The 26,257-nt window shown below is 35.3% G+C and overlaps 2 protein-coding genes across 2 annotated transcripts; both read right to left on the reverse strand.

Moving 5' to 3' along the window:
* Positions 1-18,049: 18,049 nt before the first annotated feature.
* Positions 18,050-21,029, reverse strand: LOC131859615 (pentatricopeptide repeat-containing protein At3g09040, mitochondrial-like). The gene is made up of 2 exons (XM_059213577.1): positions 19,164-21,029; positions 18,050-19,027 (listed from the first exon to the last, which is right to left on the reverse strand). The coding sequence occupies exon 1, from the start codon at positions 21,027-21,029 to the stop codon at positions 19,740-19,742; it is 1,290 nt and encodes a 429-aa protein (XP_059069560.1). The 3' UTR covers positions 18,050-19,027; positions 19,164-19,739.
* On the reverse strand, positions 18,234-19,193 carry LOC131064692 (pentatricopeptide repeat-containing protein At3g24000, mitochondrial-like). Its single transcript, XM_057998930.2, has one exon. It carries the CDS (start codon positions 19,191-19,193, stop codon positions 18,234-18,236), a length of 960 nt encoding a protein of 319 aa, XP_057854913.2.
* Positions 21,030-26,257: the final 5,228 nt, after the last annotated feature.

Below are 26,257 nucleotides of genomic sequence, written 5' to 3' on the forward strand. Positions count from 1 at the left end.
GGTTGAAGGGAAAATTTCAATTGACATGGATGATGGAACATTTGAGAATGTTCTCTATGTTCCTAACTTGTCTACCAATCTTCTCTCTATCTACCAAATCACTCACTATGGGAATGGGAAAAAGGTTGAGCTTACACCTGATTCAATTTTGGTAAAGGAACTTGATAATGATGCTTTGGTAGCAGTGGGACAAGTCAATGACAACTCAAGGTTTTATTCATTCTCCCACTTTGTGCCAAGTTCTCCTTCTAGTACTCATTCAAATTCAGAAAGTAAGCTATGGCTTGAGTGGTTGGTCACCTCAACTACCACTATCTTCAGCAGCTTAGCACTAAAGACATGGTCACAGGTCTACCTCGAGTCAATTTTTCAGAGGGTGTATGTTCAGGATGTTCCATGGGCAAGCATCCCAAGGAGAAGTTTGATAAGGGGAAAGCTTGGAGAGCTTTGGAAGTTCTTCAACTTATTCACAGCGATGTAGCAGGTCCATTTCCATCACCTTCATTTAGTAAAGCCTGCTATGTCCCCACCTTCATTAATGACTACTCCCGCTTCACTTGGGTCTACTTTCTTATTCATAAGAGTGAAGTGTTTGATAGATTTCTAGACTGCAAGGCTCATGTGGAGAAGCAATCATGGAAAGTGGTCAAGATTCTTCACACAGATAATGGAAGAGAATATGTGAACAAAAGACTTGAGGATTTTTGTACATTTGAGGGGATTGATCTTCAACATTCTGTTGCTTACACTCCACATCAGAATGGAGTTGCAAAGCATAAGAATAGAACTCTCAAAGAAATGGCTAGTTCTATGATACATGCACATTCTCTTCATCCCGCCTTTTATTGTATAGGTTTGCTTGCATTTGCATATTGTACATGGGTACCTATCATGGCCTAATAGTCGAGACCCATCTTGCATTGTTGACTTGAGTCTTCATTCCCCTAAGTTGTGCTTAAGGGGGGGTGTTGGTGTAAATAATTATCCATCATGGATATTATTACACTTTACTTAAGTTAACTTAGGATAATGCATCTCATCGTAGTTTGGATATGAGACACTTAGGGAAGTGTGCACATAAGGATATAGCTTGTAGGAGAAATTCCACCTTTTGTGGTCTTATCTTGCTATTACACTCCACATTCGGTGGGTCCTCCACCTCTTATGGAATATTATATTATTTCTCCTACCTACCCGTACTTTTTCTTACCTACCCTTGTTTCTCATTTAGCCACATGTCATGATTGTGTGCTCACATATCCATATGGCCTTGCCTATATAAGAAGGCCCATATTCATTGTATTGGTTAATCCAGTTGATCATTTTTCATATTGATGAGAATATAGTTTTGTTCTTGTCATTCTATTGTCTCTCTTTTGTGCTTTTCATTGTGCCCTTGATCTTGGCAAAATCTCACAGATTGAAAATATTTTTTAAGGTTTTAAATGACAAGAATTAATGTCAATGAATTTCTTTTATGCACATGCTTTCTTTTTTTGGGAATGTGATAAGCATTGTGCAACAATGGGTGCAGTACAAAGGAAAATTATAGAAACAATCGTGAAGGGGTGTTACCAAATACTAATGACTATTGTTTTCAATCTATTTTAAAAAATATTGTAAGCTTAACATTGCATATGATTGATAATATTAGACATGTTCATTTCAATGCTCTACTTCTAATTTGTAGAAGTTGTAACCACAACAATAATATGAGGAAGATAGGCTTTAGTAAGATTGACTATGACTACATCACAAAAAAATTGTTGGCCATTTGGAGGAATTAATCATGTGTTGCATTGATGTCAACACTAGCTGTTTTGGATGCTTTACGGGCACCCTTCTAGTTTTGGTCCTGATAGGTTGTTTGGTTTCTGGTTGGATATAATTTGGTATGCTTTGATATATTTGGGTTATGGAATTGGCTTATCCATGCTACTCATGTTCATGTTCAGTTAGTTGGTTTTGGATATGGTGATTGAATGTTATCTTGTTTGCTAGAAAGCTTGGTTTGTGGTTCCGACGAGGGTTTCACCGGTAGAGCTTTGATGAAGATCTTTGATGAATTGCATAAGTGGTGTTGGTGTGGCTTTTGGTGGAGTTTTAGGATGATGATAGTGGTCATGTTTGAGACTTGGTGGATTGAGATCATTTCTTTAGCGTGTGTGGACCTAAATTGGGTCCCAGTGTATCTAGGTTATGGACTGGCTTAATGTAATGTGTGGATTGGACCTCTCAATGTGTTTCTGGGATGTCTAATGAGTTGGATATTGTTTGTTTGGTCTCTAACTGACATGTTTTGTAATTATGTAATTGTTTTATTGTTTGGTGGTTGACCTTATTGTTTATGGTTGAGGGTTTGTATATATATGATGTAAGATCTCATTGTAGATCATATGGACATATAGGAAGGGATATGAGATGTGTATGAGCGAATAATGTAATAATCATTCAAGCAGAGGATTTGGTCAATCATTGGTGTTCGAGTTGGGTTTATGTAAGAGGATTTAGTCCTCTGGTATTGAGCTTAACCGGAACTATATTAAGGCATAGGAGATGCTATCTTTGCAGTTCATTCATTTCTTCGGATTATAGTCTGGATTTCTATGTAGTCAGTGAGACTCCTTTTGTGATGAGTAGTGCGCTATAGGTTGTTGGCCTTCTTGGAAGTGCATGCCCCTCAATTGTAATTCACATACTTACCGTAGCAGTATTATCTGACTGTGGGTAGGCTTCCCATCATGGTTTTTCCCCTTGTCGGGTTTTTTCACGTATAAATCTTGGTGTCATGTGGATGATATTTATTCTCTGATTATTGTTTATGCTTAATTAGTTTATCTGCTATTTCAGTAATTGGTTTATGCATTCCGATATTAAAGTTTTAATTGCTTAAGGTTCCTATAATCTGTGACAACTAATTCACCACCCCCCCCTCTCAGTTGTCTTTTGGTTACTTTTACAAGGGAGAAATATGAGGCTTTTGAAAAGTTTAAAATCTTTAAAGCTAAAGTTGAGACAGAGATAGGATTGAAGATTAAATGTCTAAGGTCAAATCATGGTGGAGAATTCACATCCGGTGAGTTTACTAACTTTTGTGAGAAGAATGGTATAAAGAGATAATTTTCTGCTCCCCGAACACCTCAACAAAATGGAGTCGTGGAAAGGAAGAACAAAACTATCTTGGATGCTGCTAGAACAATGATGATGGAAGCTAGTCTACCTCATATCTACTGGAGAGAAGCAGTGAGAACAACGATTTATACATTCAACAGAGTACATATCAAAGAAGAAACTGGTAAGACACCTTATGAATTATGGTTTGGCAATACACCTACAATTAAGTATTTCAGAATCTTTGGTAGTAAATATTATATTAGGAGAGATGATATCATTGACAAATTTGATCCTAAATGTGTTGAAGGAATTTTTCTTGATTATTCAAATGAAAGCAAAGCATATAGATGTTAACGAGAGATTGCAGAGAATTGTGGAGAGCGCTAATGCCAAGGTGGATGAGCTGAATAGAAGTCAAATCAGAGTTTATGAGCAAGAACCGGCATTGAAAATGATAATTGAACTGGTAGCACCTTTACCGAAACAAAATGTTGAACCAGTTACTCTAGCAGTATCAGAAAATTCAACAGTAATTGAAGAACCGGGAAGAGGAACAGAGAGTCAGAAGACTCTTAGGTATGTGAGATTGAATCATTCAGAAGATTAGATCATTGGGGATAAGAACAATGTAGTGATGACAAGAAAGAGATTGACATCTAATGAGGTATGTTTAATTTCTCAAGTTGAACCGGTATCAGTAATTGAAACATGTAAAGATGAATGTTGGTTGAAAGCTATGGAAGAAGAATTAGATCAGATAGAGAAGAATAGCACATGGACTTTAGTTCCCGACCTAAAAATAAGAATATTATTAGAACTAAATGGGTTTTTAGGAATAAATTGAATTAAGATGGAGAAGTTGTAAGGAATAAAGCTAGATTGGTTTGCAAAGGATATTCTCGGAAGGAAGGAATTGATTATGGTGAAACTTTTGCACTTGTATCTAGGATTGAAGTTGTAAGATTATTTCTTGCCTATGCTGCACATAAAAACTACGAGGTTTATCAGATGGATGTCAAGTGTTCATTTTTGAATGGGGATCTTGATGAGGAAGTTTATATTGAGCAACTTGATGGTTTTTCACTTTCAGATGATACAAACATGGTTTACTGGTTAAGGAAAGTTTTATATGGATTGAAATAGGCACCTAGAGATTGGTATGCAATGTTAGATAAATATATTTTGAATCACGGTTTCACTAAAGGTAATGTTGACAGTAATCTATATTATAAAGTCACTGATGATGATATATTGATTATTGAAGTTTTTGTTGATGACATCATTTTTGGAGATGAAGATAAGTTGTGCATGGAATTTTCTAAGAATATGGAGAAAGAATTTGAAATGTTATGATTGGGGAAATGAATTTTTTCTTAGGTTTGCAGATTACTCAGACTGATAAAGATATTTTCATCTGTCAAACTAAGTATGTTAGGGAATTGTTGAAGAAATTTGGTATGGTAGATTTTAAACCGGTAAGTACTCCTATGATTGCAAGTGACAAATTGACAAGGAAAGATGTTTCTCCACCGACAAATCCTACAAGATATAAATCTATGATTGGAGGTCTGCTATATTTGACTCGGACTAGGCCTAACATAATGAATGTTGTTTGTATTTCATCTAGATTTCAGAGTGATCCTAGAGAAAATCATGAGAGTGCGGTGAAAAGAATTTTTAGATACTTGCAAGGTACATCTAAATATGGTTTGTGGTACCCTACAGATGATGACTTTACTTTATGTGCATATACAGATGTAGATTGGGCTGGTGATGTTGATGACTGAAAAAGTACTTCTGGTGGAGCTTTCTTTCTTGGAAAGAAGTTGGTTTCCTGGATCAACAAGAAATAATCACGTACTTCTTTATTTACCATTGAAGTTGAGTATGTTGTTGTTGCTACTAACTGTACTCAGGTTCTATGCATGAAGCAAATGTTGAAGGATATCAAAGTGCATTGCACTGGACCGGTAGTTATTCACTGTGATAACTCTGTTGTTATTGACATATCAAAGAATATGGTACTCTAAGACAAAGCACATATCTATCAAGTATAACTTTTTGAAGGAGAAGGTGGAAGAAAATGAAGTTAGACTGGTGTATGTGAACACTAAAGAGCAGATTGCAAATATTTTCACTAAAGCTTTACCTAAAGAATCATTTGAGTACCTGAGAGACAGATTGTGGGTTTCTGCACCTCCGACAAAGAAATGATTGATGTTATTTGGCATCAGTCTGGTATGCATTATCAGAGATATTATTCATTCTGAAATTGATGTGGGGATGCTACTGCTCAGGGGGAGTAGTTAGCCTTGTGTTTCAGTGGTTTTTATTTTTGCTTTGATATTTTTGTCAGATTTTTGGCATTGATGTCTAAGGGAGAGATATATTGATGTGAAAAAATTAAGGAGTTGTATACATTAGGGGGAGTGCTATATGTGAAAAAGAGAGCTTTACAAAGATATCATTCACAGGGGGAGTTTGGTCTTTATTTTAGAACTTAATTGCTATATCTTTGTATGGGAGATTGTTGGCTGTCTTCCATTGGGGGAGACTTGTTTTGGCATTTCTCGGCACTTGGATGTTTTTCACATCTAGTGTTGCCATCAATACCAAAGGGGAAGATTGTTGGCCATTTGGAGGAATTGATTATGTGTTGCATTGATGTTTTTTCATTGATGTCAACACTAGCTGTTTTGGATGCTCTACTGGCACCTTTCTGGTCTCGGTAGGTTGTTTGGTTTCTAGTTGGATATGATCCGGTATGCTCCAATATGTTTGGGTTATGGAATTGGCTTATTCATGCTACTCATGTTCATGTTCAGTCAGTTGGTTTTGGATCTGGTGATCAGATGCTATCCTATTTGCTACAAAGCTTAGTTTGTGGTTTAGGCGAGGATTTCATCGACAAAGCTTTTATGAAGATCTTTGATGAATTGCATAAGTGGTGTTGGTGCGGCTTCTGGTGGATTTTCAAGATGATGATGGTGATCATGTTCGAGACTTGACGGATTGAGATCATTTATTTAGTGTGTGGACCTAAATTGGGTCCCAGTGTATCTAGGTTATGGACCGACTTAATATAACATGTGGATTGGACCTCTCAATGTGTTTCTGGGATGTCTTATGGGTTGGATATTATTTGTTTGGTCTCTGGCTGACATGTTTTATAATTATGTAATTGTTTTATTGTCCAGTGGCCGACCTTATTGTTTATGATCGAGGGTTTGTATATATATGATGTAAGATCTCATTGTAGATCATATGGGTATATAGGAAGGGATATGGGAGGTGTATGAATGAATAATGCAATAATAATTCAAGCAGAGCATTTGGTTGATCATTGGTGATCAAGTTGGGTTTATGTAAGAGGATTTATTCCTCTGATATTGAGCTTAACCAGAACTGTATTCAGGCATAGGAGATGTTATCTTTGCAGTTCATTCATTTCTCTAGATTGTAGTCTGGATTTCTATGTAGTCATTGAGACTCCTTTTGTGATGAGTAGTGTGCTCTAGATTGTTGGCCTTCCTGCAAGTGCAGGCCCCTCAATTGTAATTCACATACTTACTGTAGAAGTATTATCTGACTGTGGGTAGGATTCCCATCGTGGTTTTTCCCCATACCGATTTTTCCATGTATAAATCTTGGTGTCATGTGGATGGTATTTATTCTCCGATTATTGTTTATGCTTAATTGGTTTATCTATTATTTCAGTAATTGGTTTATGCATTCTAGTATTGATCTTTTGGGTTTCGATATTAAAGTTTTAATTGCTTAAGATTCTGATAATCTATGACAACTGATTCACCCCCCGCCCCCCTCAGTTGTCTTCTGGTTATTTGAGCTATCTAACAAACTTGTGGATTGAAATATTTTCTATAAGAATTATTATATGTATATGCATATGCAAATTCATATCTGTATGCATATGTGTATGTATGTATGTATGTATGTATGTATGTATGTATGTATGTATGTGTGTGTGTATATGTATGTAGACAAAAGTAGAAGTAATAAACAAAAACTAGAATGAAAAATATCAAGGTTTTAGAGTCACTAGATATTTGAGTTCAAGACAGAATTTTGTAGCCTTTTAAACAAAAATATTTATTGAGAGGAAAATAAAATGGAAAGAAAATGAATGTACAATGGAAAAGAATGGTCCATGGAAAGAAAATGAAAGAGAGAATTTGACAAAAAAAGTAAGAGCCAAGCCCACCACAGAGAGAGAGAGAGAGAGAGAGAGAGAGTAAAATGGAAGGAAAATTAATGCACAATGGAAAATAATGGTGCATGGAAGAAAAATGAAACAGGGAACTTGACAAAAAAGAGTAGGAGTCAAGCTCACCAAAGCGCATGCGCGCACACACATATTGTGTGTGTACTAATTAATTAATACCTACTTAATTAATTGATTTAGGCTAAATAACCTCCATTACTATTTTTTCTATTATTTAATTCCTCATTGTTGAAAAGTCAACGACATATAGAAAATAAAAGTTATTATATGATGTGTAATCCTCCACATGATTATACAAGGAAAATTCTTAAAATTAATTTTGCCAAAAAAAGCAACTGAAAATTAATAAGAAAGCACTTAAAAAGAAATTAATTTGAACAACAATTACATATTAGACTAAAATATCCAACAATAATATTCCTAAAGTGAAGATTATTAATTAAAATAATATTCAAAAGAGAAGTCGACCTCTCTAAAAATGAGTGCTCCCCACATAAGAGAAAAAATTCTTATATAAGACAAATCATGACATAGAGTAAGTTGTTGGCAAATGATTTTTTTTCTACTTAAAGCAATGACTAAAGCCTTGTGTCAAAAGCAACCAATACATTTTGTTACGGAAACGCTTAAAAAGAGATATCTCAAAGACTACATCCCTTCATTAAATATGGGGATATAAATTGAGAGATGTGTGGAGGAAGAAGTGTGTTGTTGAGTGAAAAAGATAATTAATAAATCATATATAACAAATTTATGAAGAGATTGTAAGAATTTTGTAGCAAATTTTCATGTAGAGGTTGTTATATTTTTCTGTGGTAGATTTATGATCAGCTTGTAATAGATTTAAGAAGGGAATTATAGCATATTGAAGAAGAGAATTATAGAAAAAATTGTGAAGACAATTTGAATGGGCGGTTGGTGTCTCTAGCAGATTTTACTTTAGTGGTGAATATTCGCCAATGACGAATATTTCACGTCAACGATATAGAAAATGGTGAATATATTGTACCGATCAGAGGTGGCCATGTTGCTCGGACTTTATAAATATCCGTCAAATGCACGACCCAATCGCCCAATGTTTTATGTAATTAATTGTATCTCTATCAAGATTTCGCCAATAGAATCTACGTTTTCCACATGAAAAATTCAATATTTTCGCCTACACTTTTTGAGGTTGTCTTAATAGATAGCCATAATTCACCAATAGCCATATAAAGATTTATTGGTGAGGAGGACCCAATTCGCTTGACATTTTGCGGAAGCGTGTCTCAATTCACCTCAGTTTTCGCCAACTCTATTATAATTTCCAATTAATTGGATGACCCATAATTGCATCAAAAATTACATAAGATGTGTTATAGTTAAGCATGATTCACAAAATATTTGTATACCATATAAAATTCCCTTTGAATTTGCCAAATAAGGATTGGTATAAATACAGTCAAAGATCGGATTTATCTCTACACAAATTTGGTCAGTTCTGAGCTCTCAATTTGGATCACTAGCGAAGTTTCAGACCAAGAACAACCATTGTTGCTAACTGCATTGGCAACTGCTAGTGACCTAAAGGTAAGTGATCATATTTTTGAATTGTTATAATATTATTCTGAATTCATCTCTATCGATTTTCAGTTGTTGAGTTCCTTCTTATTCAGTGGGGACCCATCAGTGGTCACCCGGGAGACCTCAGACATCTAGATTAGAAGTCGTAGGGCCAATGAGTATAATAGTCTATTATTACTGGAGCTCGATTTTGGAGCCATCTCTATGCAGTCATAACCTCCTACATGAGGTCTTCTCTCACCATCCTCCAAACAATCCCATTGGCCGAGATCGGGTAGCCCAAAACCTACATGATTGGTTCAAATAGTTTTTCCATCACCAGTTTGTCATGCACATCGCCTCCGCTCCAGAAATCAGAGCCCAAAATGATAACCACCATCTCTTTTTCTATGTCGTTAGCTTTGTTGAACAATCGATTAATCTACTGCTCTGGTGACTCAATCCACCCCTCCTCTTCCTTACATGCACACTTGATTCTGAAAAACTGCCATTTTCTTTCTGTGGAAAGATCGTTTGCCAATATCCTACTATATAGGATCTTCCCACCATCTCGATCTTCCTCCAAAAAATCTGGGCATTACACTAATTAATTTCTAGGGATAACCTCTGCCAATTTTCTATAGATAAAATCAAATCTTCTGATCACACGTGTCACTTTTATGGAGGATGGTTGCGGAAATTTTTAACCCTCACAACTTCAACCCGAAATGGAGCTTACACCGTCGATCTGCAATCATCCTAATCCAACGTTCATCAAATTTTGTTCATTTTTCTTATTCAATGTAATTATTAAGTATTTTAAAAATTTGAAAGATTATAAAATAATATATTGATTAAGGTTACGGTTTATAATATTTTATAAACTATAAAACATTTCCAATCATAGTTTATTTTGAAAATTAATTAAAATAAATAATATACACCATTGGATCGTGCCCTAGCCATGAAGGCTCTCAGCTCCTTGTCCAACCCAGGAAAAAATTCTTCAAGCCTACCCTATACCTATGGTAGGCTTGAAGAAATTATTTTCCTAGAATCATCTTGATTGCATGCAGGACAAGATGATGGTCTGTTCTCAGAGTTGAGACCAGCCTCTTGTTTGTAATCCTGCCAATGAAGGCCATTTTCCTTTTCGTGGCCCTTAGAAGAATGGGTGTATCCATTTTCACTCCTAATTTTCCCAATCACCGTATTTGCCAGCCGTCATGTATTTCTTTTATGAAATCATTACTACTCTACTAACTCTTAATTATAAATTGAGTGCTTGCTACTATATTGTAATTTCATTTTGTTAATGATTCACAAAATCACACACATACATTTGTTTGGTTCATTTTTCAGATTTGCAAATTATTAACTCAGTACTACATTGTAATTTCAAAAATTCCCATAAATTATTACACACAGTGACACAATTTTGGCCATTTTATTCACAAACTAGAATTTGCTAAGCACAAAAGAATGAGACTAAAAGTATCTTTTAGCTCCATTAAAGGCAAATTGAAACGAACTCGAAGTTGCAAATTTTTTATTAATATGTTCCGCAAATTTACAATAGTCGACTGTTGGAGTCCCTCCAAAACTTGAAAGCCAAAATGAGGGAGGTTATGAGGTACTAGCCAAAAAAAAAATGACTAGGGCACTGGCAATGAACTAGCAGTATGATGGTATCCAAAAAAAACAAAACAAGAAACTGAAACCCTTCATGGGTAACCCTAAGGATCTTCCCTTCCATCTAAGTAGAATCCTCTAGAGAGGATAAGCTTTGAGAATTCACCGAGCCATCCGTAGTCTGGAAATTCATCCAGGAGAAACCATTTCTGGAGTAAATCCCTACCAATTCACACCCATTTCCTATGTCGCATCAACTACTCAGCATTCAGGTTCAAGGTAAAAGGTTGCCTGACCACATTTCAGCCTAGCTGGAGAAGCTTGTGTAAATCACTTGCCCAAGGGATCCCCACCCCTATTTACGCAAAGATGACAACTTGAACATCATCCCCCAGGGATTCTTCTTTGAAGATCTTCCTTAATAGCATCAAGATATCCACCTTGTCTCCTTTGAGGTCCAAAAGAGACGCCAAAAACTGGGACGTAATGTCCGTGTTAACTCTACATCTATCAACATTTCACAAAAACTCTCGGCCCAAGACCATCCCCACAACCTCGTTTTTAAAAAACCCAACATCCTTACAAATTGATGTGAGGGTTGTGTCTTTGACCAAGCCCCAAAAAGGCCTTCTGGTCCTCCTTAGATGTTCTTCTTAATCGGATAGGAGTGTCCATCTTCAAAAATCTGAATATAACATTATACAGCCTAAAGACCTAAACCAAAGACAAAATTTCAAAGGCAAATTGAAAAGAAAGAAGCATAGATCATCTATAAATAGTAATTCCTTCTCTAACCCTCTTAATTCCTTTATGCTTTAAATTTTTTTAAATCTTTCGTATCTTTGTGTAAATCTTTCCCATAAATACACGAGTGTGTGAAATTGGTAATATCGCTGGTGCCACTACCAAATTGGAAGTCGTGTGTGTTGAGTGGATCACAGTTAGAGAATGTCAATGACAAGACATTAATAAATTTTGATTAGGATCGTGCAATATTATCAACCATCCATGTAACCTACTAACCAATTGTAATCGACGATCAAGGTCAAGGCTCAGTCGGGGTTAAGATTTGATACATGTCTCCATTCCAGAGAGTTTCTGGAGAAAAACGTTTCCTTTAGAAATTTGGGCCGAAATAAAACTCTAGTCATTGATCTATGATCATCGAATGATCTTAAATGATATATTTAAAATTATAAATTGATGGATGTTGTGTAAATTTGGCATTGACCCACATGACGAGTCATAACTCTTGAAAAGTTGCTATTAATAGATAACAAAAAATGACAATGAAATCGCCAATAAAATATTTATTTTTCATAAATAATGAAAGATTAGCCAATAAAATTAAACAATTTTCAAATAGTAGATAAAATTCGGCAATACAATTAAATAATTTTTCCTTCCCAGTAAAACTTTTCGCCCATACACTTATATATATTTTCCTTTAAACACAAAACATTCGCCTCATACATTAAATATTTTCCCCCACAGTAATGAATTATTCACCATAATTTTATGGAATTTTCATATGTTAAAAAAAATCGCCAATAAAAAATTAATTTTTTTTCCTAATTTGAATTTTTTTTTGCCATAATATGAAATTTTCCCGAAAAAATAATTTTGGATTCACTAAGATTTTATACTTTTGCCTGAGGGGAGGAGGTTCTTAAAGTTATCCCTGGTCTCTAGTGAATTGGTGCTCACAAGGTGAATGAGGGGTTGGTGCCTACAAAATTTGTACAAGAAGATTAATACAAGTCATATTTTTGTTGTGGTTGTGTTGCTAATTATTTGGTTTCTCATATGTGCTAATTCAAATTAAATATTGAAGTAATTAAATAAGTTTTAGAAGGTGAAAAAGAATATTGTTCTATTGATTCACCCCCCTCTCTGTATGATCATAGGCTCATCGTACATCACCCTCAATTCTTCTCCACTCAATCCTAGCCCTTAAATCCATCTACATGGATCAAGATCTAACTTGCCATCACATGACAAGTGTCCCTATCCTCCTCTTTCTCACACGTGTGAGTGTGAAAGGTCACCTCATAACCACCCTACCTCTTACACATGTCACTTCCTAAGACACTCTATCTCTTAATCATGTCATAGAAAATACTCTTTCATGTTCTTCCAATTGTGTGCTCACAAATGTGTGAGTGCACCTAACTCTTACACATCTAGTCTCCTTGTGACACTTGTCACAAGGCTAAGAATTCAATTCATGTCATCTCTCTCAATCAATTTTAACCATCCATTAATCATTGAATCTAAACCATTGATTCACCCCATCAAAAAATCTATAAATTGAGGCATTGGGTCTCGTTTTTATTCATCTTCTATCATCCTAACTACATGTCGTCCTATTTTCCATCAATACTCATTGATATTCATCCTAATATCATGCTACTAGTTTGAGCAACCACATTCTTCTCACTAACAACATCAAAAAGGAGAAAATCAAGTGGAGAGGGGTGCCTCTACTTCTGCTCAATTCTTTAGATGAGAAGGTAAATGGATAGGTAATCTTATGTTCTTTCATTTCTTTTATCTATTCATGTCTTATATCATTTCATCATCTTTAGATTGCACTCAAAAAATATTTGTATTAGGAAATCTTGACTAGGTTAGGTGCAAATTTGGGAAGGTTTTTGCTAGCACAAATTTGATACTATGTTGGTATTTTCAAGATCAACAAGAAAAAACCAAAATTCCACAAATCATGAGAACACAAAGCCAAATAAATAATATCAAAGATTTAGTTTGAATATAGAAAATAAGCTTGCATATATAGGTAAGCGAGTGGAGGTAGACAAGTTGGACATAATGATGGACTATCCTTCCAAAGATGAGATACTTGTTAACTCACTTGACCAATGTTCTAGTGAGTGGCAAGTGTATATGTAGAGGTGTCTCACTAAGTGAGTATAAATGTCTCAACTACATGAGGTGGGACAAATCTCTAAAATACATAAGTAAACTTAAGCTTATGTATGAATAGGTAAATCTAGAAAGTATTAACAACTAACTAGCTAGGTAATAACATTATATACACTAACAATATCAATCTAGGAATGATTATTTTAAGCCTAAAGTCAATTTATATTGAATCAATGCCTCTCAATTTGTGATAAAAATGAAAAGATAACATCATCATGTAATTAATATTAAATATTCTCATAATTATATTATTTTTAAAAATAAAATTTATAAACCTTAAAAAGTGTAGATATCCAACCTACTATGAAGGATTTGTGACTCATCACAAGGGCTTCACTAGCTTAAGAGGACAAGGTGAGTCCAATTAATGAATAATACAAATCATTGTATGTTATTTATCTCCTCATTTGGGGATCCCTACCCTATAACACCCTCTCCTATAAGATCCCCCAATAGTTATACTCTCCATGCACTATCATATATAGTGGGAGAGGTGATGCAATAACCCACCATCACTACTACTTCAAGAACCTTACATCATCTTGACCCTCAACATCTAGTACCATATCATATAATGGTATAAGTACATCCTTGACTCATATGATCAATCTCATGGTCCTTCATAAAGTACTTGGAGGAGTAGCAATCTACTAAATCCCCAATGGATGAAGTATCTACTCATGGTAAAACCTCTCCAAATATTCACTATAGTGACAATGAAGCCATTATGAGTGCTGATAGCTATAAAATATTCTTGGGTGATGTTTTCTCTTCACACTAAAGTCTACATACATATATCTACCTTGATCATTACTTCACCCACACATAGCACTTATCTAGCTAACCAAACTTGTAGAATTGTCTCCCCACACCATACCATTATGTAGCAATAGTCTTTCCTACTACTAGTACTATTGGTCACACTATAGTTAGATGATCAAATACCCATAATCATAATAAGTTACCCTCTATAATGTAGTAGCCACCCTTCTATATAAATTAATGCATATCATAATACAAGTTGGCTAACATTCACCAACCCCAACCATACAATTTCCCATTTACCTCCATGCCATTAATTATCTAAACCATTACAATTCATCATGTCTATGAGGGGTCCTCTCCCCCATTAAGTAGCTATAGTTCTTATGTGTTTTATTGCACCTTATTAGCTATTAAAATGACACATGTAATTGCTATACTAACAAGGATGGACCACACATCCTCTAATCTAATAGTTATCACCTTGTTGGGAGTTCAAACACAAATATTTGGTTTCCACCTCTCCATTAGATTTATAAGCATACCCTTGTAGAACTATAAGTCATGAAGCTTCAAAGTGGACCATGCAAAAATTCACACCAATAAATCTCAATACTTCTCTATTTTCCTCATCTTTAGAAATCAAATATATTAGGGTCATACTACCACCTCTCTTGAGTAGAGATTGAGTCTTATAAATCACATGTAAATAAACATAAAATTTATTTAGTAGGGGCAATTTTTTTTTTTACTAGAAGCTTTTTACTATTTGCTCTGGTAAAGCATTTCGGTTGTCATAGTGATTTTGTCCATGCCCAATTTCCCATGAGGTTCTTTTGATACTTAAAATCAATTTTTGGATGGTTACTAAAATATATATTACCACCTTGGAACTAACAAAAAGCTAGGTGCCCAAATGGAGTTGGATAGTAATTTGGTTGCAATCTACATTGGTCTATATTAAGCAAGTTTGTAGCTTTCCAAGGAGGGTTGTTGGTATGTTAAACCAACTTGAACATCCCTTTTAGGGGATGAAAAAATGGTTTAAGACGTTCTTAAGGTGGTAGTCAAGAGAGGAAATTAGCAAGAAATTTTTATTTACAAGTGCTTGAGGGAGTGTGTAAGATGTGAGGGAAATTTCTATACATAAATGTTGTCAAATTAAAGATACGAGAGAGATGAAGATAATACATGCTTGGTCTCTCTTCGTGGCAATTTTTTTCTCAAAAAGGTTTCTCCACATAAATTGTGTGTTGTGAGATGAACTTTTTGAGTTTCTTGCATTCTTATGTTGTTGATTTGTGTCTTTTTATTGTTGCCATATTATGGTGATGTTATCTTTCTTTTATTGTTGATTTAAGTTCATCTATTGTGGTTGTATTAAACATGTTAAAGTGGTTGATTTAAACACTACAAAGAAGTTGAATCTTTAAATGGTAATTCCATATTAAGGCAACTTAATTTTAGATTTGCATGTGATTTTCATTTTTCATATTAAGGTACTCTAGGCCTTGTATCTCACCAATTGGTATCATATAGAATTAATGAAGATTTGATGACAAACAATTGAACTAGAGGTTGATCTTTTATCCACAAAGTTCTTCAAAAAATAAGAATGAAAAACCCATAATAATTTTTTAGGATGATGTAAAAATAAATATCAAGTATTTTGTGGAGAAATGTAAGATCTATCAATGTAATAATGGTGAACTATTGCCACCCCAAGCCAACTTTAACCACTACCTATGCTTGTCCAAGTGTGTATTGTGTAACAATATTTCCGAAAGCCTATAGGAAAATTAGTCATTTTTGTGGTGGTAAATTGCCTCTCCAAATATGCTTATTTTTGTTCTCTTGTCCATCCCTATGGAGCCCCCTTCATTTCCCACACCTTCATCAACTAAATATTTCACCTTCATGGCATACGTGCTTGCATTTTCAATGAATGTGCTCCCATTTTCGCTACTCATTTTTAGACAATTCTTACTTTTCTAACGTCATGGTACCCATCCTAAAGGAGTTTTGCAGATTATTATAGTTAATCCGTCTAAAGTTCTTTTCTTTTGATCAACATCATTAGACCAATGGCTACCATTGAAAGAATTCTTGTGTAATATCACACATCATATTCCAACCAAGATGACACCTTATGAAGTCATATATGATCAATTGCCACCATCTTTTCGAACATATATATCAAGTGGCTCCTAGGTTTAGGCATTGAATTTAATCCTACATGTGTAACACCATTCTTTGTGCCCACAAAAAGAACCAACAAATGGTATAGAATTGCATGAAGCAACATGAAAATCGCCACTATTTGAGCATACTTTCACTATTGGTGACATGGTCTTACTTCACGAATAGTTCTTGAAGTTGTAGGTTCATAAAAAACTAGCAATGAAGTTATACAAGCCCTATAAATTTTTTGTAAAAAAAATGGTTTAGCTGCCTACAAGTTGGAACTCTCCCTCCTCAAGGCTCCATCCAATTTTTAATGTCTCCTATTTCAAAAAATCTCTTAGTCGACATATCAATGCACATTTTGCACTACTTGAGCTAGATATAAGAGGATCTATTCTCCTAACTCTGGACTCTATCCTTAAGAAATAATTGTCCCAGCTTTACAAGTGTAACACTACTTATGTCCTCATCTAATATCATGGTTTACACCCGTAAGATATGCTATCCCTCTTCTAATTCAAACAATAATTCCGTCAATGCAAGCTTTGAGGACAATGTTTTTTTATGGGGAGGGCATTTAGGAACCATAATCATAACTATTTCTTCTTAACTAATCACTTTTCTATTAAAACTTTATTAATAAAAGAATTTAACACAGTTGATTTGTAAGTCATCCCTTTTGCTAAGTAGGCTTATCTCACATGCATGTGAAGTAGTGGTTCTTTTCAATAGTCAAGTAGTCAATTTGACCAGATTGTGAATACAATTGTAATATTCTTTTTAGTCCTATTGATATTTTCCATAATGTTTCTCTATAGTTCTTGTAAGCCTAATCCTTTAGAGATCCTCTTGTTCTAAACCTATTGTCAATCCAAACACTTATGAATGCTCTATTTAGTTCTCTCCTTACCTTCAAACCCAAGTCTCAATAGTATCAATTTATAAATCTTATCACGTACAATTTCGTAGTACCTTGAATGTGCAATACCAATGAAATATACAAGGTTTTATTTTTAAATATACAAATGTTATGCTTCTCTCCAACATCAAACTCTAAACCTCATCATGCATTTTTTTCAAGTGCAAGCTAATTATAACATAAACACAATTGAAATTATTATTTAGACTTCATTTAAAAATTATAATAGTTTATTTCTAATCAAAACCAAACAAATTGAAATCAAATTAAATTCTTAAAATATTTTTGAATTCGCAAATCTATCAGTTATCTTACTCAACAAATGAATGTGAAGCAACATTAGAAATATCTAATCATATACCTACATACCTTTACATAAAATTACATAATAAATCTGGTGTAATTTAATCTTAAATGATCAACCCAACATTAACAAAAGATAATACAACTAATCCAAACGACATAACTATTCATAAGGATTAGGAAAATTGCGAACCCTCCTCTTCTATTTCCTGCTGATCAAGCCTCTATCAATTTTCTTCGAAGTATTCCCCCATTGTTTATTCCCAGCTTTTCATTTCACACACATGCAGGTTTTCTGAAAACAATTCAATGAAACGTCCATGTAATTATAAAACAGATCTTTGACAGATACCCAACAACGTGGTCTAGCTAAATGCTCAAAACAGGAAAAATAATTCTCTAGAAACTAAAAATAAAACCTTGTCCCTTCATTATTACCGAGATCTTAAACAGTGCACGTTATTATACTACAAGTCTATTTTTCAGATCGTTTCATTTAGAATCACCAATAATCTCCATAAGAACATTCTTGCTGTGTAAAATGATGGAAACGGTTCGCATCTCTTACAACAATTTCCCTTGCAACAAAAATCACCAATAATCTCCACAAGAACATTCTCCCTGTTTAAAATGATGGAAACGGTTCACATCTCTCACAACAATTTCTCTTGCAACAGTCTTGGAAATAAATTTTGTTGCAGTGTGGCAGTCAGCACATACTCTAAGATTCTTAACGACTCTAATAGTTGTTCCGGGGGGCATGGTTAACAAACCAAATGCAATTGCCAACTTTTCACTACAGTGGCAAAGAAATAAATTTTTTTCCTCCTCTTCCACAGGATTAAGGAAATGCCTTGAATCTGGAAAATAGCCATCTGCCTTCATCTCCCAATCCAATTCCTCCAACTTTGCATAGATCTCCTCTGTCTGTGGATGTGATCTATCTCCTGCACAAAAAACATGTACCGTTTTATGGCCTTCGATCCAACTACATCCGGGGATCTTTTTAATTCCTCTATCTTTCATCAATCTCCTCAACATTTTAACCTCACCACACCTGCCCACGTCTGCATAGATGTTTGAGAGAAGAACATAAGTCGTAGCATTTTTAGGATCTAAATCAAAAAGCAGCATCGCTGTAAATACTCCTAAGCCTATGTTCACATGTGATCTACAGGCACCTAGAAAACACATCCACACAACCACCACAGGTTTAACTGGCATCTTAATGATAAAGTTTAGGGTGTCCTCAAGACAGCCAGCACGGGCAAGAAGGTCAACCATGCACACATAATGATCAACTGTAGGTGTAATACGGTAAAAGTTACTCATGTGATTGAAGTTGGAACAGCCCTCATCCACTAAACCTGCATGGCTGCATGCACCTAGAACACAAGCAAAGCTTACAATGTTAGGATGTGCTCCAGATTGCTTCATTAATTCAAATATTTTGAGAGCATCCTTGCATAATCCATTTAAACCTGCATGGCTGCATGCACCTAGAACACAAGCAAAGCTTACAATGTTAGGATGTGCTTCAGATTGCTTCATTAATTCAAATATTTTGAGAGCATCCTTGCATAATCCATTTTGTGCATATCCTGCAATTATTGCATTCCATGAGATGATATCTCTTTGAGGCATTCTATCAAAGAGTTGACGTGCTTTTTCTATGATTCCACATTTTGCATACATGTCCACCAGAGCATTTCCAACTACAATATCTGACAAAAATCCTCCTACTATTATGCTTTGATGGATGTCTATACCCTGTTCCAAAGCTCCCATTTTGGCACAGGCAGGGAGGACGCTGGCAAAGGTTGTGGAATTTGGCCTTACACCTGCCGATTGCATTTGCTTGAAAGTCTCTAAAGCCTTTTCAGCAAATCCATTTTGTGCATATCCTGAAATCATTGCATTCCATGAGATTATATCTCTTTGAGGCATTCTGTCAAACAGTTCATGTGCCTTGTCTGTGCATCCACATTTTGCATACATGTCTACCAGAGCATTCCCAACTACAATATCTGATAAAAATCCACGTTCTATTATGCTTTGATGAATGTTCATACCCTGTTCCAAAGCTTCCAATTTGGCTCAGGCAGGGAGGATGTTGGCAAAGGTTGTGGAATCTGGCTTTACATCTGCCAACTGCATTTTCTTGAAAGTTTCTAAAGCCTTTTCAACAAATCCATTTTGTGCATATCCTGCAAGCATTGCAGTCCATGAGACCACATTTCTTTGAGGGATTTCGTCAAACAGTTCACAGGCCTTGTCTATGCTTCCACATTTTGTGTACATGTTTACCAGGGCAGTTGCAACTACAGCATCTGATAAAAATCCTCTATCCTTAATGCTTTGATGGATGTTCATACCCTGTTCCAAAGCTCCTGATTTAGCACATGCAGAGAGGATGATGGCAAATGTTGTAGAATTTGGCTCTACACCTGCCAATTCCATTTGCTTGAAAGTTTCTAAAGCCTTTTCCGCAAATCCGTTTTGTGCATATCCGGTAATCATGGCATTCCATGAAACCACATTTCTTTGAGGGATTTTGTTAAACAGTTCACGTGCCTTGTCTATGCATCCACATTTTGCATATGTGTCTACCAGGGCAGTAGCAACTACAACATTCGACAAAGTTTCTCTATCTTTTATGCTTTGATGGATTTGCACAACCTGTTCCAAAGCTCTCATTTTTGCACAGGCAGGGAGGATGCTGGCAAAGGTTGTGGAATCTGGCTTCACTCCTGCCAGTTGCATTTGCTTGAAAATATCTAAAGCCTTTTCAACAAATCCATTTTGTGCATATCCTGCAATCATGGTATTCCATGTGATCGCATTTTTTTGAGGGATTTCGTCAAACAGTTTAGACGCCTTATCTATGCTTCCACATTTTGCATACATGTCTACCAAGGCAGTTGCAACTACAACATTTGAAATTCCTTTATCCTTTATGCTTTGATGGATGTCCATGCCCTCTTTCAAAGCTCCCATATTGGCACAGGCGGATAGTACGCTAGCAAACGTAAATATGTCGGGTTTTAGACCTGTTTGTTGCATATGATGAAACAGTGCTACTGCCTCTTGAGGATACCCATGTCTTCTGTACGCTGCAATAATCGTATTCCATGAGACGCTGTCTCGTTCTTTCATGTGATCGAAGACTTTTCGAGCATCCACCAAACATCCGCACTGAACATACATGTAAATAAGCTTATTATGAGAAGTCGTGCATGTAGTAAAGGCAAATCGTCTATGGGCGATGAAAGAGTTGATTTTTTTCCCTTGTGAAAGCGCGTTCTTGAGAACACATGTCTGCAACAATTGAAGATATGTAGAGTAGTCTCCAGGGGACTTGTGTCTGCTAAGCAGAATGTGCAGCATAATGCTGTGAGATTGAGACGAGTACTGGATGACAATGGCATTTTATTATTGTAATTGGAGTGTGGAAAATGCGCAGTGGCAAGCCTGTGAGCATTTTCACTTGAAGCAGAGATGATAGCTGACACAAATTAACGAGAAATTTTCGTAATAGCAATCTAACAATTTACCTCACTATACACATTTACCCCGGTGTAGACAAGTCATGGCAGGGTATTGGCTTTCCATGGCCACCATACAGACTCTGCATCTTCTGTAACCAAATGTATTTTTTGATTCCAATCACTATTTTAGAAAAATAAAATCAAGAATAGACCATCAGTACCAAAGAAAATATTTCTAAAAACCCTAACACCAGTGAAACCAAGCTCTTATAACAACTATTAACCCATGAAACCACATCCTCCTGACACAATCCAAATTATCAAAAAGATTTTATACATAAGTGGCTGGAACCACGACAAACCTGAGTGCTCCCATTTTAAACTGTAAATAAACCCATTATAGAAACTGCACAGCTGCAAGCAATGTCCTCATAATGAAAATGGGAGAAGAACAAAATTATACACTGTACATGCTATTTCTCCCCCAAACTCTTGGTCGGCTTGGTCCAATCCATGACCCCAACAATCCACAATCATAGTGTAAATATGAGAAAAATTCAAAAATAGTTGTGGCAGTTAATAGTCGAGTATAAGCAGAGAAAATAGATTGGTATAGATAGCTTCTTGTCAAAGAGATTAATGATTTTATATTAATAAAAAGCTTATGATGTAATTGTTCATGCAAAATTTTAATATAATTTTATGGTTTTGAGAATATTTAAATTATTTAAATTTATATTGTATATTAAGTTTATTCACAATTGAAATGTATAAATACTAGTATATCATTAAAGGAGGATGTTGATATGGCGTAAAGTTTTATATTAATATCAAAATTAAGAAAGTTGGCTAATAATAAGTGTATTAGACACTTATCAATCATAACAATGAAATGATAATAGTTTATAATATAATATTTATAATTGTATGCTCAACATATGTCTTAATGTCTTTTCCTATTTAATTTTGTGCCTATATTTATGAAGATGTCTTGATACTTGTATATGTTGATATTAACAAACTCTTGTGCAAAGTTGAAACCACTTGCCTAACTTTATCCATGTGAAATTCTAGGTCTATTGCCTTATCCTAGTCTTATGTGTGTAATTTTGTATACAATCAACGTATTTGCATTTATTATCTTGATTATTCTTGCACAAGCCCTCAAAAAATATTTCTTGCTATGTAATCTTAGTTGTTTATCTAATCCTAGGTCAAGTTTGCACTTGCAAGGTCATACTTGTAGTTACAAACTTAGCCCAAATTCCAATTAAATTTTATTCGGTTGGTCCCTTATGCACCTAGGTCCCAAGCTAACGTTGTAAATGTTTTCATGAATTATTTTCATGTGCTTGTATTAAAAGACATTCAATTGCATTGTATCAGGACATGAAAAACATGATTGAATCATTCTCATACACTCTTGCATTCAAATATCAATCATTCAGGAGCATGCAGAATAGAATAGATAATCATGCACTTTAATTTGGTGCTTAAAAGGACAAATAGACATTTTAAAGCAATTTCTTATTGTAATCTCATCACTGAACAAGGGCCTAACTTATATTTTTAGTGAAATCCCACTATAGGGAAGCCCTAGAACACTACCAAAAAGTTTTTCCAATGAATTTAGGTTAAACAATCTAAAATTTAGAGTTCATAGGACACAATTTAAATGTTTATAGAGGTCAAATTTGTACATACAAGGCAAGTTAATAATTGTGAACTAGATCTAGGCTAGTGAAGTCAACCCAATGTAAAATAAAAAAGATCCTAGTGCTTATCTATACATCTAACTATCTAGAGCATATTTCAATCTTAGGGTACACAAATTATATCATTGTGTTTATCAATTTTGCACTCATTCTTCAATCACCAAGCTAAGTGTTATATGCCTTTTATTTTCCTTTTGTAAAAATAGCAATTGCTTATATCCTAATCCATCTCTAGCTAATCATAATGAATGCTAGTCTTGGATGATTACATCCATGTGTACATGCATCTTATTTGACAATGCTAATTTTAGACTCATGAAAAACCATTATTTTCCTTTGAATCATTTAATTGAACCTTATCTATCTTACATAAGCTTAAGTCAAAGAGAATATTCCTAATTACTCCATTTAGGTTTTAAATTTGAAATAACTATGGTATTATTAATAATTGTCTTAAGGTTTTGATCTTTATTGTCCTTCCATTCTTGGCTTAGGGTTAGGGTTATATAGTGAAATGTAGATTTTATTTATCAAAACATTCTTGCTTGTTAATTTTTAGCACATTTATAATGATACTAAATTTTTAGCACATTTATAATGATACTATTTTAATTAAAGAGTTTATGTTGTACTTAAAGGGTAAACCTTTGCATTGGTTTGATTCATCTTATTTATTCTACACCTCTTTTAACTCTATAGGGAATGAAAAATCATTTTTTTTCTTCTAGAAATAGAGATGATAATATGGACTTAGATGTGATTCCTCCTAATGTCTCTTTTGGTCCAAATATATTAGTTAATACATACCAATTTACTACAAAGATGGGTTCATTTTATTTTGTAGGATAGTGCACACCAAAGATTAGTATGATGTCAAAAAATTAATACAATTCCTCCCAATCTTCCACCTAGCACAATTAATCTTCTTGTTGCACCTCAAGCTAAATATAAAATAAAGGAGTATTCAATATACCTCTCTCTCTATCCTTTCATATTTATTTGTCTCTATTTGTCTCTTTCTATCTCACCTCTCCCTCCCCCCCTCACTCTAACTCTCCCGTCCATATTTATTTGTCTCTATCTCTCTATTTCCATCTCATCTCTCTCACCTCTTTCTACCTCACTCCCCCCATACTCTATTTATCTACATACATATTTCCCAGCCTTCCATATCTATTTCTTTATCTCTTTCTATCTCACATCTCCCTCCCTACCCCCCTCTCTTTGAATACCTCTTCCTCCCTCCCTCGATCCAACTCTTCTCTCTGCTTTCTTCTCTCTCACCTCTCTTTATCTCTCTCCTTCCCTCTCCACCTCTCTCTATTCAATTTCTCCCCTCTCAACTTATCTCTATCTCTCCTCTCCCTAGCCCTCGCTTTATCCCCCAAACCTTTTCTTGCCTCTTCTATCAATATCACCTCTCTCCCCACTCTCCCTCTTTACTACCTCTTTGTCAACCTACATCTCTCTCCATTCCTACCTATTTATCTATCTCTATATTTCCTTTTTTCTTTATTTATCTCTATCTACCTACCTCTCCCTAACCCCCAATACTCTATTTATCTAGATACTTGTCCCTCCATCCTTGCATATTTATTTGTATCTATATAGAGATCCAATGGGAGAGAGAGTGAGGTGAGAGATGTAGAGGGGAGTGAGAAATGTGTATAACGAGATAGGGAGGGAGAGGGAGAGATGTAAAGAGGGAGGGAGAGAGAGATATAAAGAGGGGAGAGATAAGGAAGTGAGAGAGAGAGAAGAAAGGAAGGGGAAAGAGGAGGATTGATAGAGAGGGAGAGAGGTGAGAGACCTAGGGGAGGATAGAGTGATGAGAGACCTAGAGTTAGAGATAGAGAGGTGAGTGAGATAGTGGGGGAGTGAGAAACGTGTGTAATAAGACATGGAGGGAGAGATAGTGAAGTAAAGAGGGAGGGAGGAAGAAAGAGGGAAGATATAAGTATATCGAGTAGGACACCTATAAAAATATACTTGAACTATGAAGGACAATCCAATAACTTTGTGGTAATAAACACATAAATACCAATACATACTTGATTTATGAAGGACAATCCAATGACTATTTATGCATTTATTCTCACATAAATAGTAATTGGATTTCCCTTCATAATTCAAGTAGTATTTCTATAGGTGTCCTACTCTATCTACTTCTATCTCCCAACTTTATCTCTCCCCCCTCTTTACCTCTCTACCTCTCCCTCCATGTCTCATTACACAGATTTCTCACTCCTCTCTCTCTCTCTAGGTTTCCCATCACTCTCTCCTCCTCTAGGCATCTCACCTCTCTACCTCTCTCCATTTGTCCCTCTCTATCAATCCTCCCCTTTTTGCCTTCCTCTCTTCTCTCCCTCACTTCTCTATCTCTCCCCAGTCCAAGTTTCTCCCCCTATTTACCTCTCTACCTCTACCTCCCTATCTCATTACACATAATACTCACTCCCCTATATATATATTACCTCACTCTCTCCCCATTGGGTCTCTCAGCTTTCTACTTGTGGAGTGGGAAAAGCGAGATTGGGTGACTAGGACCTAATCCCACTTTTGCCAACACATTGGGAATATGAAAGAGCCTAGGGAGATAGCTCACTTTGGCTACTTCTTGTGAGAAAGAGAGAGCCAAGGATTATCTCTTAGGGTTTCTATTCCTCTTGTTGTATGTAAAGAGAAGATGTGAAAAATAGGATGTGATTGATTAAATAGACTAGGTGATGAACAATGAAGCATATGTAAACTGAAATTGCATAAACTTGCAGGACTGAAACTGAGATACTAAAAGCAGAGAAGAGGGAGGAATTTGAATGTGTACCTAGAGTCAAAAAATGAGCCAAACTAACCTGGATAGGGGTGCCACGACCTGGTCATGTTTTGTCTGACATAAAGTTGCAACTGAAGGCCTGCAAATTTTATGTTCTAAGCCCTTAACTTGCCAAATTTCACTTGAAAGTGGGGGGACCAGGGCACCACGCCCCTATCCTGGGAAGGACCACAACATCACGCCCATGTCCCTGATGATTTTGGGAAATATTTGAGGTCTTAAGACAATCCTTGTGCCTTTTAGTAGTCTTGAAATTCTTCCAGGTACCTGTACCTGCACCTGCAACTGAAAATAGGGTTTTGGGTGGCTATATGGGATTTTGCCTTAGTCAAACCCCTGTTATGGTGAATTCTACCTCAACAAATTGTCGATTTGTATAGTAAAATAGTGTTTGCAGGAATCTTGTGTGTGTGCAAGACCCTAAAATGATGAATGAAAACAATCTAGAGTAACCCTATGCTATAAAGAGTAAACCCTAAATGATTGTAATTGACAAAGTGAATGCTCTAAATCAATGATGCTAAGTGATCTAAAGTATAAATACAAATTTACAAATTGATGTAATGAATCTCATACAAA

This window comes from Cryptomeria japonica, chromosome 10 (assembly GCF_030272615.1).
Source record: "Cryptomeria japonica chromosome 10, Sugi_1.0, whole genome shotgun sequence".
Classification (NCBI taxonomy): domain Eukaryota; kingdom Viridiplantae; phylum Streptophyta; class Pinopsida; order Cupressales; family Cupressaceae; genus Cryptomeria; species Cryptomeria japonica.

Bases quoted from the DNA above. Each gene is read 5' to 3' on its own strand.
- LOC131064692 (XM_057998930.2), bottom strand. From the start codon at position 19,193: ATGAAGCAATCTGAAGCACATCCTAACATTGTAAGCTTTGCTTGTGTT.
- LOC131859615 (XM_059213577.1), bottom strand. From the start codon at position 21,029: ATGCTGCACATTCTGCTTAGCAGACACAAGTCCCCTGGAGACTACTCT.